Below are 17667 nucleotides of genomic sequence, written 5' to 3'. Positions count from 1 at the left end.
AAATGTTCAATCATTCAGATTGTTGCTAAACTGGGTTTGCGTGCAAAAGAGAGCTATCCAGTTTAGATGATATCACAATGGTATGCTGTTTTTTGGAACAACACCATGGTTATAGTATGAATACCTGTGGTTCCATCCATAGATTAGTTTCCTAGGAACACAGCCTTATTAATCAGTGTGCAGAACACATGCACATCTTTCATGTCCAGGTGTTGCTGAGTCCAAAAGATACGTTTTCTTTCTCAAGGACTTATAACACTGTAAGATTGTCAGGTCAGATAAAGGGGGCTCAGTCTGGCCTCAAAGTATTGTTCTCTTTCCCAATACAGAAATGTCTTTTAAGGCAACAGTCTTTGAGAAACAAAATCTTCTTATTAAACAAAACTAAGTGTCTATTGTTATGCTATCAAAACTGTGAGGCTGTACTTCCCACAATGACCATGCTGATGTTTAGCATTTATAAAGTTTACCATTTTCCGTATCTTCGCTTAGCATGTTAGTATGCAGCAGTAAATACAAAATACATCAGAGGCTTTGCAGGTATTTGGCCAGAAACAAAAGAATTGGTCAAACTGAAATTCTAACCTGATTTGACTCTAGATCAAAAGTCATGGGATCACCAAAAATATCACAATTCATGATGAGGAAGACATGACAGCTGTTGAGACATTTCACTCGTAATCACAAATATCAATGTCAATACCATGATGATGCTAGAAGAAAAACTGGAGGATCACCAAAGCCATTAGGATTCATCAGATAGGGACAATGAATGTTTGTACCAAATCGTGTGTCAATCCATCTTGTAGATGTTGGGATATTTCAGTCTGGACCAAAGAGGCAGGCCAATAGGCTGACATTGCCATCAACAGTAACAAAAAACCCTGCTTCTCTGTTGACAAAGAATATATCTGCCATGTAACAGGTGTTATCAATTTCCTCTGCAGACTTTCTGTTACATCTTGATCACAGTCCTCCACACCTGCACACCATTATGGATAGATTGAAGCAACAGACTTTAATGTATTAAACTCAATTAAGGACAGTTGGGAGCAGCACAGTGTCATTGTGAGTCCAGACTGTGTCCTTCAAATTGTAGTGCTCCGGGTTCAAGCCCCCGTGACTGTTGGATTTTACCTCTGGGGTTCGGTAGAATATCACAATTACATTTTCGTTGTCAGCCAACTTCATCTCCATTCAGAGGACAGGCCAAGAGTAATATGGGTCTGTCACAGTAATCTCTGCCATGGGAACTTTATATATTAGTTCTAATTAACAGGTGGCAGATTAATTTTGTTCGTACTGAATGAGCCCTGCTGAGTTTAGTTTCAGGATAAATTATTTTTGGTGAAATAATGAATATCATCAGTTTTAATTTTGAAGTGAGCCAATGAAATGTGTAACAAGAAAATGCTAAAATGTTAAGGTGTTTATACCATAGAACTGTAGATTGACAGATTTGAGTATATTCAGTGAGACCTACTCATTGAATTTAAAGAAGTTATTTTGAATAATATACGATTTCACTTTACATACAAAGTACCTCATTCAAATTTGTATTTGAAGCTCAGCCCCTTAGTTACTGTTGCTGCCTGTCAAGCTTTTACCACTTAAAATTTGCAGTAAAAAATGGGTCTTCAATTTAGGCAGGCATTTGTTTAGGAATTTAGCAAAAGGTAAATTCCTCAAATAATACTGCAGGATCAAAAGTCAAACTTTAAGTTAAGTATACACAGAGCATAGAATGGACCATTCAGGTAATTTGGCAAGCTTAATGTGGACACATTTAAATCACAGGCTAGTTGTGAAGATGATGGAAGGGCAACAGCATGATGCTCTCCATGCCTTCAGACCCTTTTGTTAAGGTATCCTTGAGCAAGGCACTTAATGCTGTTAGAAAAATGGCGTTCATACATCACGAAAGATATGGATGTGAAGCAGAGTGTGTTGAAGAAGAGCAAATATCCTCAGTTGACTTTCCCCAGATGAAAAAAAAATCTATTCACTCACATAGACAAACACTATCCCTTGAGTGTTTGTGTTTAAGAGCATAAAGATGTTTACTCTTGCAGGTCATCTGAACAAGCAAGTAAGTGGGCAGTATTGATGCTAGATGGGTTTGAGCTGCATTACTGTGAAGCAATCAAATACCAATTTATAGACACGTACACATACAGACTCACAGAGTACACAAAAGTCTCTTTGAACTTCAAAGAGACCTTTTACTTTCCCCTCAGCCATACATGTTCTCTCTATAAAATATAATTAATCCCAACCAAAGTCACACACACACAAAAGCTGCACATATGAGCTTAATGTATTTTTCTCAGTCTTTTGCTGGGATACCATCTTTCAAAACCTATAATGTATTATCAGCTGTGGCAAATTTACTGTTTAAAGATCTGAGATGTTGTTGGCACTGCTGCAAGTTTACATTTCACAAAATATTTCCCTCTCTATCATCATCCACAGGTTTCTTTATTTCCCACTGTCATGGAAATCCCAGTGAAACAATCATTTACTTTGATGCACGAGCACAAAGATTGATCAAAGATTTTGGCCGTGAAGTGCAGCAACAAAATGAATATTAAATGCCATCTGAGCTTTAGATTGTGAGGGTACCTCACCTAAGGGAGGTTATGGAGTGCGCTGTCAATATGGAAAGCATATTTGCATACAGTACATGGCACAGTGCATACAGTTCAGCTACATCAAACTCCGTATGACTGCTGATGTTTCGCTCAGTGGCAGATGTCATCTTTTGAACATGGCGACATATGCTTCTACATCGCTATTCAACGAAAGCCAGAGGACAGGTGGTGTAGCCAGAAAAGGAAGTATCTGAAAATAACTGCACTTTGATTTTTTTCTATGTGTGAAAGGGCTGAACAAGGCCAACAGATGTTTCTGTGCCGCTACTTACTTACATACTGTGCAGCTAAAAATGAGTGATGGTGAATGACCTGTGTTTATGTTTTCCTCTCTACACAGCTGGATACGCAGCTGAAGATGGTTAGGATGCACTTAATGGGGCCACTGTCATGGGGCCGGGTCAAATGGCTGGGGATAATGGGAACAGGAGTCCTTTATCTGCTGCTGCTATCAACCTGTTTCGGCCAAGACACAGAAGGTAAAAGGAGTCTTTAGCCATATTCACCTTTTTGTTTTCATATATTTTTGATTCATGTCTGCTCAGTTGGGATTTGATATCAGAATTGTGCACATGACTTGTTTTACTTCAGTCTTATCTTTGGTAATAAGTATATTTCAGTCAGCTACAGTGTGTCAAAAGATATACCTGGTTTATTATTGATCCTCTTGGATATGTGACATATGTTGCTGATTGTAAATGAATATTGCTTTGTTTAGACAATCATAATGCTCCGTAGTTTGTTCAGTTTTACTTTTTTAGTTTTGCATCCATTTTTGTCCAACACTTAATACTTTCTGGTTCTAGCAGTGTTACTCTGTTGGTTGGTCCATCATTTGGTGCAGGCCATAATATCTCAACCACCGTTGGATGGACTGACATGAATTTTTGATATATATATATTTGTAGTCCCCAGGAGATGAACCCTGCCACCAGCAGCTTTTACTTATTAAGTGAAATGCTTTAGCTTAACATTTCCTGTATGGATTGGCACAAAATGTTATATTTGACATTCATGGGATGAAACTTACTGACTATTGGCATTCCAATACATTAAATGATGTTAGTCAGTTAGGTCATAGGTGTTAGTATGATATCATGTTACTGTTCTCATTGACTTAAAAGCACTGTTGTGCCTATGTGAAGAATCAAACGACTGCTTGCATAGCTGTAGACTCTTGGTGTGTTTAAAGACTTGTCTTGTTTAGTCAGGTTGAATCGGACCTAGTTCACTGACAGTAGTGGGAATGTGATCCAACCTTGATCTGACCCAACAACTCTGCAAGTTTGAGTTAAACAGCTCCCATAGCCACATGTGGTTTGAAAACTTGGATGAGCTAAATTAACAGCAGCAGCTAGTCAAAAAGTGAATCAAGATCCATTATATATGTTTCCAGAGGACCTTCTTCAGAAACTGCTTCCAGTGTTTACTCTCTTGCTCCCGTGCCAGACACAACTAATCAATGAGTGGAGTGAACCTTCTCATGTGGCTGTTAGTGATGCATTTTGGTTTTTCTTTCTTTTTTAAGGTCTTTTGTCAGCTATGTTGTAATCCTCAATTTTAACACTGTGTAAGTCAGTGTTTCCTGTCTTGATAATGTGATTGAATATGGAATTAATTTTATGATAGTAACAAAATATTCCAAAGGGATAAAAAAAAAAACCCTCTTAAAAAACAACTAAGATTTCACTGAAGAGAGAGCAAAAGTAAGACAGAAATGAAGTCATCACCAGTGGGAGAGCTCAGCATAATACTCTCTTGACTTTCTGCTCAATTTGTCAGAATATTAATATTCCATTTAACTCTTAGTCCTTGAGATTTATCTGGTTGGCATTTAGCTGACAGGGGTTGCAGACAAAGGTGAATGTCTGAGAGTGTGTGTGTGTGTGTGTGTGTGTGTGTGTGTGTGTGTGTGCAAGGGTGTGCTGTATATAAGCAGCGTTTGTGTTTCTGTACATGTGTGTATGTTTTAAGAGCTTTTAGTGAAGGTATTCAATTCTAAACATCCCTTCAATTCACGTCTCCCTGGACCCATCTGTCTCTCCTATTTTCTCCTCATCACACCTGTCTGCTTGCATTCAATTAAACTTGTAAAAACTGTTTCCGTAACTGTTGGCAGGGTCTCAAAAACAGCATTGCATTGATTCAGGTGGATCTGCAAGTAACAAGAATAGTATGTTTTAATGAGTGAATTTCTGGTTGACAGACATTTTTTTAAACTCATTTTGGGTCCCCTCATGACATGAGTACTTGTGTGTTTTTAATGAGCTTCAGTCCCAGGATGAGGGGAGGATTCTCTAGCTGTTTGGACCCAGGCATAACAAGAGCACTAGTGTATTTTAATTAGCCTTGGTCCCAAGGTGAGAGACTATATTTACTCACTTTTGGTTTCCCGAATGGCAGTAGCAATACTATATCTTTAATGAGTCTCAATCCCAGGATGAGAGACGATACAATGTGTCAAATTTGCTCGTGTTTATTTTCTTCTACAAAAACCTGTCATCACTTCTAAGTGATTAGCTAAAATAATAACATTTTATTACTCATCATTAAAACCTATTTGACTTGTAGCATATACTTTAGCTATTGTTGTCAAATTTAAATTTAACATCAATGTGGCTTGTGCAGAGTGAGAAATGGCAGACTGAAATGCAAACGCTCTGCTCTGGTGAATTCCTGTACTTGACTTGACTCTGATTACGAATTCATTTGAAGCTGACGGCGTGTAGGCGGTGTTTCACTGGTTGTTTTAATTGAATGTGACTTATCTGTGAATGTGAACAAGTCACAACAGGAGGCATGAAAAGAGTTATGCTAGAGTTGTTGTACATGAGTGTGATGCGTGTGTATCTCTTGTGTTCGTGCTGCTTTTATAGCCTAAATGCTTGAATACGTTCTTGTGCACCTGTTTGTCTATGAGAGTTTCCTGCATGACAATGAAACTGTGTGTGTGTGTCTATGTGATTACATGCCTGTGATTATTGTGTGGCACAGCTGCAGTGTGTTAAATGAAAAGGATCCTTGCCAGCACAATACATTAACTTGATTTTAGCGGCTTCTCTCTATTATTCTCTGACTCACCTCTCAGTTAGCTTTCTGCAACTTGTAATAAAAGGATACTGACTCTGTGTAACATCATAACTAGCATAACCATGGCCCTTTTCCAAACCACTTCCTGCGCACAAACCTTTCACCGTATAATCATAGCTGTGGAAGTAACTCTGCATTAAGAGTGGAGGGTACAAATAACTAGCTGGCACACTTGTCACTGACTACCATGAAAGGGAACATCTGTCACCATGGATACCATCCCCAAAACAATGTGCTATACGTATGAAACAGGACCAGCTCCTTAAGGGGACTTATAGTGCCCCTCTGCAGTCTGTTTGGCAGTTCTGGAGGCTATATAAACACATATTAATAGGAGGATTTCACTTAAAATGAAAACTTCTCAAATACATCTGCAAATACACAGCCTGAATCTAATCTGATATATGCAAGTGAACAACATTTTTGCCATTCCACTAATTGATGGTTGACTAATTGACAGTAATATGCCAGGAAATGCAGTAATATGCCAACAAAGAATAAGGGACAGTTGTTTGTGGGCATACATGAACAATCTGATGTCAGCAAAGAGGGTGAAGTAGAGGTAACATTGCAAACGAAGCATTCAGAGCTGTCTGAAACTTGAGCTTCTTGCTTGCAGATTGCAGCAATTTTACCTACAGTCACCTCAAGTTTTGGACATTTTGCTATATTTAGCATAGATATCTGACATCATAACAGTATAAAAATAATAAAAAAGCCACATATGTCATCTATGCTTACTAGTGAAGAAAAATATGACAATTGATATGATGTGTTCAAACTTGAGTATAAAACAAGACAAACTTGAGGCAAAACACAGGTTTAATTTAGTTTATTTGATAGTTGGTGTCAAAGTAGAAATGGTTTTTACTGTCCACTTTCACTCCATATCAGCTGCCTTTCAGATAATGAACCCTCTATTCAGAGAAGGCCCCTTTTCCACCGAGCTGGAGCTGGTGCTGGTTCGGAGCCAGAGCCTGACTAAGCATCGGTTCTTTGCTTTTCCATCTCCAAAGCTCCAGCCCCGAGCCTCAGAACGGGAGCCAGAGCAAGAACCAACTCTTTGCTGGTCTAAAGCAAGAACCAATTACGTCAGCGGACTGGGGGCGGGGCTAACGTTTATTAGCCGGCTAGCCGGGCTAACGTTTATTAGCAGACTAGCGGGGTTAACGTTTATTAGCTGACTAGCGTGGCATTTACAGAGGGTTAAAGATTTGTTGATTAAAAGTACTATTTTTATCATTTTTTTGCCAGAGCTGTCTTCTTCTTCTTCTTCATTTCCGGCAGGCTAGATGCCTTGCGCCATGTTGCTGCCTCTCACTTTTGAATCATGGAAGTGCTTCAAAGGCGCGCGCTGGCCACATTATACAGTGACGTAATCGCGTGGCTCCTTGCTGGTGTAAAAGCAACAAGTTTGTAAGAGGTGCTTGGATTAGCACCAACTGAGCATTGGCTCTAGCACAGTGGAAAAGGGGTAATAGTGGAGAGCAAGAAGGTGTTGGTACCAGACTGGGACCAAGTGTTTATGTGTAAGCAACTATGTGTATGCAACTGCACCATGACTCCAAGTATCTAAAATGCCCACTAATGTTGATTGTCCATCAACTCATAGCGTTAGATCAACTACTGTTTCCCTCCAAAAACCCTGGTCTGTCTCCATAGCCTTGAATAACTGCTCACATCACTTTTTCAGCAATTCAAACCCTACGTGCTTAAATAGATTTATACAGAACTTGCCATAGTTCCATAATTAATCGTACTTGTATGGTTTTCAAGTGCTTTCATAATTTTTCAGCGGTTGTTCTTGCTACAAAGAAGGCCTTGACACTTTTCAAACTCCGTTATCTTCAATCTCCAAAACAGAATAGTACATGTACAATCTAATGCAGTCCAACACGGGAAATAAAAAAAAACCTTAGTGGAGTCTACGAAACAGTATTCAACACCAGACAACACCGAACCTTGCCAGAGAGATATTGATTCCATTCTTGTAGGCCTTATTAAATTGTGCAGGTGTTCATGATATTGTGTCCACCCCCTGTAGGTGTATATGATGGAAGAGGACAGTATGTACAGGACAATTCCACCTGAGCTCATGACAAATATGCTACACAGTGAATGTCAATTGTGCCTGTGTGGTGGGCTCGTACTGCAGATTTAAGGTATATTTTATGTATGTGTCAGCATGTGTGTCGGTGTGTGGATGTGGAGGGGAGTTGGGAGTTTTCAAGGTGATTTTAATATTTATTACTGCTTTCCTTTGTTGTACGATGTTTTGTCTGAAGTGAACGTCAGCCCTCCCCTATCTTCACTCCCTGCATTTGTCCCTTGCACTGTCTTTTTTTCCCCCCAACTACAGTGCCATTCCTTCTCATCAGCCGCTGTCATCTCCCTCTTATACCCCCATCTCTGAAGCAGCCTGGTATTTCTTTAGATTGGTATTTCTCCACCCTTCACTTTGCCTCTAGAACTTTTGCACCCGCTTATATTTATTGCTTTTTTTTTCTCTGTGCTGTCGTCACTACCTCTGTCACTCTCTCAACAGCCTTCTATTTTCTCTCCATCTTTGTATACTCCTTTTACTCGACCACTGCTTATTTATTGTATTGATTGTACTAGACTAGAGACTTTGTCCTTGATACGCATTGCCATTGAAAAGAGATGTGTTCAATGTTCAGATAAAAAGGTTAATTAGGATAACAGAACGGAAGAAATGAGAAGCAATAAAAGCTGTAAAAAAAAAGAAAAGTTATAGTAGTCGTGTCAGGGAAAGGTCAAGGCAGTGGGAGAGAAAATTAGGTCAAGAGGCAAAAGCCAGGGCGTCAGCCTGCTCTGAACGCTCCATTTTCCGTAATGTCTACTTCCCCATCAAATGCGATGTCGGTTCATTCGTGCATGGCCACAGACGATCATCCTCAAAGAGACAGGAGATAAAACCACCTGTTTCAGACAGAGGCTGAACTGAGGGGCTGCATGAAGAGCCAAGATAAATAAGGAGTTAAACCAGTAGAGCCCCAGATTAAAAACATATACCTGGAAATGTGTCCGTGTTATATCATCTTCATGGCCTAACAAATGTGTTGAATGCATTTCCTTCCTCATGAAACAAGACAGGTTTATGATATTTAGGAACCTGGATTGTTTACATCCATGTTTACTACCCAACAGTCTTCTTTTTCCCTGCCAACATTTGCCAACATATTCCTGCATTTGTTGGCATATTACTGTCAAATGATCATCTGTCAGTAAGTGAAATGGCAGGAAACCACTGGAAGGAATGTGAATTATGGCCCTGTCCATGGTTTCTTATGAGAGTGCAAGATACAAAGCAATTACCTGCTCATTGAAATATTGTTCTATAGTGCTACTATAGTGCTGTGGTCAAAAACTCCACTGGGCAGACATTCAGCTTATCATTTAAGTCTTAGAGAAAAAAAAATCACAGTTTATTTCCCAAAATATATTTTTACCATGTGTCCTCAGAAAAACTGGCATCTGATTACCACCACTGCTGTCAGCTGTGTTCAACCCTGCACTGGCTGGGAGCAGACCTGACATACTGAGACAGAGACAGAGAGGGAGAGAGTCAGGATAATGGATAAGCCAGCACAGTGACAAAGTAGTGATCCCTACAGCACTGTGTGTGTGTATGTGTGTATGTGTGTATGTGTGTGTGTGTGTGTGTGTGTTTTTTTTTTGAGCGGGTCGACAATCCGTTTTCTCCAGAGATACATCAATCTGACACAAGGTCACACTGTCTCTCCTCTACAATCCTCCCCTTTTCCTCTTCTCTTCTCCTCTCCTCTCCTCTCTTCTCCTCTCCTCTGCTTTCAACTCTGCCAGTCCTCTCTCCCCTGTTCCCCCTGACTTGTCTCTTCTTTCCTCTTCAATTTTGTCCTCTCTGCTCCTCCTCTGTCCTCCATGGATGAATGGATCGTGGGGGGGGTATAGATGTATCGGTGATGGATGAGTGGCTGGCTGGTTGGGTAGAGGGAAGAGGAGGGAAGACGGAGAGGAATCGGACCCCAGGGAGCAGTGCAGATAGGTGTACCTGCTGATGGAAGCTTTAAAAGGACATGACACAGGAGAACTTTTAGAGGGAAAAAAAACTCCTTTCACCTGTCTGTCTGCTCCTTTATTTCCACCTTTTACAACCACATCTCTCAATCCTCTTGTTTGAACAGACTGTTGTATTTTCAGGAGTCAATTCTGTCTATCAGCCAGTCAATTCTGCGGCAAAACTTTTTGGCGTGTGAGCTGAAATGCGTGTTGCAGAACACCACAGGATTGGTTTAGAATGAATGAAAGAAATGATCAGCATAGCTTCTTGTTTTAACATTGTAATTTACACAGTTTTAATAATGTGCTTTAAATAAGTAAATTATCTCAAAGGGACTCTTTGCATATTAATTAAGTTATATCAATAAGACTCAATATGTAATTAACTCACAAACTAGGTGAAACACTATTAATGGCTACACACTTCCACACTGTGGGCATGTTCACACTCACACATGCTGTACACAATATTAGGTCACTGTGATGCCATTAATCCTCATTCATGTCATTGTGTGTTTGTGTAAGGCACACATTTGGCAAAACACATTTTCTGGAGATTCAGTGCATTATTTAAAGGTACCCCAAAAGACCTTTTTAACGACATCTCTAGACGGCTCACTTGATGCAGCTGCATATTTCGTGGCAGACTCTCATCTCCTCACTCCTCTCTTGTTGTATTATCCATTTCACGTTGGCTCGGCTCATCATTAGACAGCTTCATCATAAAATATTTACTTTACCATTTTTTTTTCAGTGTGCCATAACCAAATTCCGCGGCCATCAGTCAAGCAGCAGAAACAAACAGCGCTTTCAAACTCTTCTCTCTCTTACGGAGGAAATCATTGCAGAGACTTGATCAGCGTCTCTTGAGATAACTTCTGTTTGCCTTTGTTGCTACAGTATATTTAAAATTTATTCCAGCATATTTTAGAGTCGAACATCATTGGATTTTTTTCCATTTACAATCTAGACTTCAGGCAAAGTAGCCAAGCGAGTATTTAACAGATGGCAACAAACAGGATGCAGTCAAGTACAACTTGAACTCAAATGAGCACAAATATTTCACAATATGGCTCAGCGAAAAAAAAGATTAAAAAGCTTTAGGAACTCATTAGAAAGAAAACATTTAGGCTGAAATGAGAAAGTTAGGAAATGCTAGTAACTACAGACTTCTTGTGTAATTGGTTTTTGACGTAGTCTTGTAAAATTGCAGCTGAATGTCTATTAAATGTCATAATTTGAGGTTGAAAGTGTTTATATTGATGGTCTTACTGGAGATATTCCTCCTTTGCATAACTGAGAAAGTTGTTGTAGTTAGTTACATAAAGTTGTTCTTCACTACACTACCAACATAGTTCAGCTCATTCCCCACTGGATAAGATAGAAGAATACAGTACATTATAATCTTTAGATTGCCTGCTACTTTTTTCTGTCCTGTGAAATGGACCCACAGAGCATCACTCTCAGGCACAATCTGAGACATCATCAGCTGAAATGAGTCAATTATTTCAGTGGAATCAGGTCAGTGTGATGGCTCAGACATCTGTGGTATTCTTCCCTGTCATTTGGGAAGAAAGCATCCTCAGCTGGCCAGTACTCCATGCTATGTCGTCTGCCTCTCTATCGTATAGAGTGAACCTCTGTGGCCACATGACTACTTTGTCATTGATTTATATATACTGAAGTTATGATTGGTTCTGAGAGTTTTCTCCCCAAAGTCCCTCTTAGCTCCCCTTGGCATTTTATAGACATTATTTCCCCAGTATGTTCCATTGCTATACCACACATATGGTATACTTTAATCTAAGCAAATAAATGATTTCCCCAGAAATAGTTTATAGTACAAAGTAAAAAAGAAATAAACATTTATTTGTAAGGAAAGCAATAGTTCAGAAACACAGAAATACATTTTTTTGCTCTCTTGCTGAGCATTAGATGAGAAGATAAGTATCGCTGTCACATCTGTCCTTTATATGAAGCTACTGCCAGCATCTGATTAGCTTAGTTTAGCATAGCTTAGCTAAAGAAAACAGCTAACCTGGTGTCACAAAAAAGGAAAATTTGTGTCCATGTGCACAAATATATGGATTCAATTTTGTGGCTATTTCAAAAACTGCTGTGAGACTGGGTTGGAAAATCATGCACAGATAAACCAGTAGAGCCCCAGAATAATAGCCGATGTGCAAATATGCACGTTATTCCCTCTTTTAATGTGTAACAAGTGTTTTTTTCCCCTTCCTTATGTAAAACAAGATTAAAACAGCAATTTATGCTTTTAAGGGAGCTTAAGGAAGACTGACCTAGTCCTTTAATGTTGTGGAAATCAATATTGATGCCTTTGGTTAAGGCAATGTAACAGCTCCTCTCTGTAGAGCAACCCATGCTATGTACCCAACGGATCCTGGCTCAGTAAACACACACAAACACATAGACACATCATCTGCATTGCGTGTCAATTGCCTCATTGAGTCATAGGCCCTGCATGTATATTTTATGGTAACTCTAGCATGTGTGAGTGTGTAGGTTCATGTGTGCAACTGCATACAGGCATATGACTTAATTCCCTGGACTGTTTGAAGTGGTCTGAAGTCTGTTCCTAAGCAGCGTACATGTATATGTGTGTCTCATGGTGACAGTTGCTAAGCTGTGTGTCTGTGTGTAATGAACAGTAGTCTGTTTAACCCATATGGTGATTGCTGTGGTCTTCAGCTGCAGTCACTGGGACTTTTCTTCAAACCTTGGCAAAGCATACCTGCTTATTTTGCCTGCCAAACTTAGATGGACAGAATTTAAGTAATACAGAAAGAAGATATTGATTGAAACACTCAGGGTTTACATAAGGAGGCATTGGATGGATGATAAATCTGAAATGTAGCAAGGTTTTCCATTGATGTTGTCTGAATGGAGTTTCAAAGTTTTAAGTCTTTTTTTATGTGCTCCACACCTTGAACACCTCACCCTCATTCCCCTCACACAGCTTTTCACAGAACTTTTCATCAGCTTGAAAGAAACTTGGCATTAGATAGACTTATTCACTTGCTCAAACATAAAGAAATGCCAGTGATATTTCTTCCAGAGACAAGAGAGGAGCGCAAGTGTATACTTACCGGCCTATAAGTGAGTGCTTACAGGAAGACACGCACATCTCAATGGGAGAAGAAATGCACAACTAAACTTTTGAGGGTGAGCATGAGTACACACTTAAGCATGATAAGTGCCTGCATACAAAAGAGCACTAACAATACCATAGCTCTTTTATGGGATATCTCATACAAACAAGTGACACTCCTGGGGAAATGTGCTTATGACCTGTGTGAAAGAAGAGAGGAGAATATGCATTTATGTGCAAATGACGCTTCATCTTGAATTTCTCTCCCTAGTGAGTTTTTCCATGGTAAGAATGGCAACTTTGAGTTAACTGTCACGCAGAGAGACAGGGAATTATGGTAACACATGATTCAATTTAGGACAGCTCACAGTGTGTCGCAACTTAATCAATTTAATCTTCATTGTTAAAGTTTTGTGGAAATACTTGTAACCATTTGTTTCAGTCAAGACTGTGCTGGAAAGAATTGCCTGTGATTTCCTCAAATTTACCACAGACACAGAGAGCCGGGACTTTAAATTAACATTACTTGTCCTTTTTACTGTATTCCAGTTCTTAAAAGATTGAGCTCATTTCATTGTGAGATCTCATCGTGTTCACCTGTCACTTTAGATTGCAACCCAGACTAAGACTGTTTCATCCCATTTCATTTTTATTATTTGAGAGGGAAGGCAGACTGACAGGTAGAAAGAGGGAGGCAGATGAGAACAGACAGAGGAGGGAGGAAACTGAGGGGAAGAAAAGAGGGGGAGATATGAAAAAGACAGAGATGCCCTATAGAGAACAAATGGCTGGTTAGTAATAGATGAGGGGCATCAGCTTACGCTGAAGGATAAAAAGGCAGTCAAGCAGGGGATACACATCTGTCATCTGCTTCTCGCACACACACAAATGCACACTCAGAGGCCAGCTGGTAGAGTGTGATGTAACTAGTGACTATTGTTCCATGGCTCATGCATCTTTTTGCACTACTTGCCTGAGCTGCACCTGTAGAAAAGCGTCAGAAGGATAAAAAGGGGTGAAATTCTCTTTCTCCACTACAGTGACCTGGGGTTTGATTTGTTTGACAAATGCACAAGCAGCACAACCAAGCAAATCATCTTAGTCATGGGACCATCAAGGGTTCATGTTGTGGTCACTAAACATAGAGATTAATATAGCATGAATATCCTGCCTATAAAGCACTAAAAGGCTGAGGAAACCATAACTAAGTTTATATACAACTATGATAAGACCCTGTGGCCCCCAAGAACCTGTGAAGTCACTGTGCCCAGTTGTTGTTTGCCAAGTAATACTTACAGCATATAACATCCATAAAAACTAGCAATTGTTGTTTTTACATTACTGTTTGTATCCCACGTAACTCTCTAAACTGACCATCTAAACCTTCAATTTTAAACCAAAACTACAATCATTCAACAGCTAGTATTTTAGTCATCTACAAACATGTGGGAGACAAGACACAAACTCTGGTCCTTGGTGTCAGTGACCTTTGCCTTACGCATCCAACCCCAACCTCCTGCTTATGAACTCTGTTTAGTGAAGTGGGGAAAAAAATACTGTACCAGTCAAAAGTTGGGACACGCTTTCTGATTCAAGAGAATAGAAAGGTGTGTCCAAACTTTTGACTGGTACGGTATATATAATATGTAACTACTTTTCCTCCAAAACGTATTTGACAAAGCAGATTTTCTTTTGCAGTATGTTGAAAGGTGTTGAAGGAGTTGGAGTTTAGTGTCACTATATGTCATGTAAATGTATCACATGGCAGCCTATTCCTTCCTCAACTCACAAGTAAAGTTAGCAAGCAGTGATTTGTAAAGACTGCAGCAGAATAGAGTATTGGGCATTTTATTGTGGGGGGAAAATGAGAATTTTTTTTCTTGCTGAATCATTAAAGATGTTATTTTTTAAGAAAACACTTTAAGAGATTAAAGTAAACCATTTTAGTGGTTAACCATTGTGTAAGTGTCTTTACTCTGTGCCTGATAAAATATTTATCTTAGAATGCTAGCTGCTTACTGTCAAATCTGTGAACCATGCTAACAAGTAGCTAATATGACAACTAATGTAGTTAATATTTAGCAGATTTTTCTATATGTAATTTTCCACTAATTCAACTAAAGTCCTTGTGAAGATAGTATGCAGTTTTGCCAATGAAAGGAGTAAGGAAAAGCTTTTGTTAATTGCACAAGCTAACATTTAGCTTAGCTTGACTGCTTCTTCATTTCTTGAGAAAACATTCTTTGTATCCTTCTCAGCGTGACTAATTGGAATACCAGTCATTTTCAGTGCTAATATAAGCTAATTGCAAGCCCTATGACAGTTTAATCTATGTTTGAGAATGTTCAATACATCTCCCATAGCAGGAAACAAGAAACAATACCAATGAATCGTGAGATAATCTGTGATGTCAAACAGTTGCAGTGCTTAATCGTGAAGGAGAAGAGAGAGAGAGAGAGAGAGAGAGAGAGACGAGTAAGAGAGAGAAAGTGTGATCAATGTTCCATGAAGTCTATTTTCTAGGTGAGCAGATATCCATCTTCCAGCCTTCCTGTGGGATTTTTTCCAACCGCTCTCAAGAGCTGTACAATAACGTTACCCAATGTGGGTGTTCTTGTATTTCCGTATCCTGGCAAGGACAGAGGGATAAAGGAGAATCTTTGAATGTCAGTGCTGTTCTCCCTCTGACAAGGACCATTTTAAGCCTTCAGCTTGGGTTAAATTATTTCTCCTCAAACAGCAATGAGTGCGAGTGCGAGTGGTGGCTGTGAATGCAGGTGGAATAGCGTATAGTGATCAGAACATCAACACACTGTACATACAAACACACACAACTGGCAGCATATTTCATACTGTACGTGCCTGCCTATACTCTACTACTATTTTGTGTTTGGCCCTGCTCTTTTTCTCTATTGCTTTGTGTAGGGCCTTTCTTCTCCCTGAAGGTTTAATCTTATCTTTAATCGAATTGTTTCTCTGTTTTTTTTTCCTTCTTCCTACCTCTCCTTGGTTGCTACCTTCTCTCCTTCCTTCCTTTCTACTGGGATGTGTCTCCTTCTGCAGATTGGCAATACGAGGGTAAGAACTATCTCTTCTTTCCTCCTCTGTTAACTGTGTTCAGACACTGTGCTAGTTTATTAACCCCTGCTAACCCTGCAGAGATGTTAGTCGGGGGGTTATCAATGACACCATTAGCCTCTTTTCACTGTCAGCTCTTTTTCTACCGCATTTCATTCGAGTTATAAATTAATAGGATGTAGATTTCATCTATCAACCTCATCTTTTATTTATCTCCATTTATTTATTGCCCCCCCTGCTTTCTACTTCTTTACTCTTCTATGTTTAGTTTCTCATTTATTATTTGTCTTTTTTTCTATTTGTCTATCATCATTTTCCTCTGTCTGGACTTCTTTCTTTGCTAACCCCTCACACCGCCACACTTTCACCTCCCATCTTGTTGTTGCCACTTATAAGCACTCTCTCTCGGCTGCTGTACATATAGAGGGCTGCACTGTGTGAGTCCAATTCTATTTCAAAATGTGACACTGACAGCTGACAGAATGATTGCACTAGCTGCTTTTTAAAGGGACAAAAAGCAATTTAAAAACATTTCCAACTAACTACTGACATTCATCACGTAGTCTATATACTTCATAATAAAGTTTCATATTTCCAGCTTTCTAAAATGTGTACAATGACATGAATCCCCAAAATGTATCAATATTGATGTCTTTTTTTTTCTTCTTCTTCTTTTTTCACGTTCACAGAATGTAAACTTTCTCGGTCGGGGCCTCCTGCCACCATTGTTGCCATAGACGAAGAGAGTCCCAACGGTAAAGTATTCATTTGTATGATGAAGCTGTATAACTTACTTACTTAACTTACTTAAAAAAATGTGACAAGTGAACACTGTTTTAGAAGTTAGGCCTTTAATATAATCCTCATCTGCTGCCCAACTTTAAACAAACACTGCTAGATAGTCTTGACCTTTTCAACAGCTGCTGATTGGCATGGCATGTAACCTGCCCCATTAATATTCATCAGGCCTTGGTCAGCTGTGTCATAGGTGGTGTCTGATCTCCATTCATTGACATCTCTTAAGAGTACTTGAACAACAGAGGGATTTTAGTGCCATTCCATCCCTCCTATGCATGCACACTTAACAGTATTTTGCAGGAGGCATGCTTAAAGATGCTGAGCTTATTCACTTTCATGCCAAGAGGTAGATAAATAGATCCGTGGTCGAAGTATAAAGCTAGCAGCTGGTTATCTTAGTATAGCATTAAGTCTGGAAACAGGAAAATATATAGCCTGTCTATGAGAGGGTAACAAAATCTGCCTACAAGCATCTCTAAAGCTCACTAATTAATACATACAGTATCTCCTTTGTTTAATCTGTCCCTGGAGTCTCCACTGGTTGCCTGGCAACCTCACAGTAACAAGACTCGTGGAAGTCAATGCAGCTAGATAAGAAATAGTCTTGCACATAACAAACCACAAAGGTTTCCACACAGTTTCCACTTCTCCTCCAACTTTAAGCAATAAGTGATTTTTATTCAAAGTATTAAATAGTTGCTGGGCAGTAATATGTAAATCGCAATAATAACTACTTTTATCTGACAGGGACAGTGTGAGCTCCAGTATAAGCAGCTATATTTGGGCTCTACAAGCAGCATTTTTCTTGTGTGATGATCTTGTTGGTAATTTTCCAGTGATGCTTGGTTAAAGTCAAGTTGGTGAGTTTTCTCTTTGAATTTA

The 17667-nt window shown here is 39.4% G+C and overlaps 1 protein-coding gene across 1 annotated transcript in view; it reads left to right on the top strand.

Annotated features, from left to right (window-relative positions):
• Window positions 1-1829: 1829 nt before the first annotated feature.
• LOC128381110 (protocadherin-15-like) overlaps window positions 1830-17667 on the top strand; it is a 144954-nt gene continuing 129116 nt past the window's right edge. Inside the window, 4 exon segments of the mRNA XM_053341061.1 lie at window positions 1830-1865; window positions 2992-3130; window positions 15973-15987; window positions 16677-16742. Coding sequence (XP_053197036.1) covers window positions 1830-1865; window positions 2992-3130; window positions 15973-15987; window positions 16677-16742 — 256 coding nt within the window.

This window comes from Scomber japonicus, chromosome 20, assembly GCF_027409825.1.
Source record: "Scomber japonicus isolate fScoJap1 chromosome 20, fScoJap1.pri, whole genome shotgun sequence".
Classification (NCBI taxonomy): Eukaryota; Metazoa; Chordata; class Actinopteri; order Scombriformes; family Scombridae; genus Scomber; species Scomber japonicus.
The sequence above is the reverse complement of the archived record's forward strand: the minus strand, read 5'-3'. Positions and strand labels throughout refer to the sequence as shown.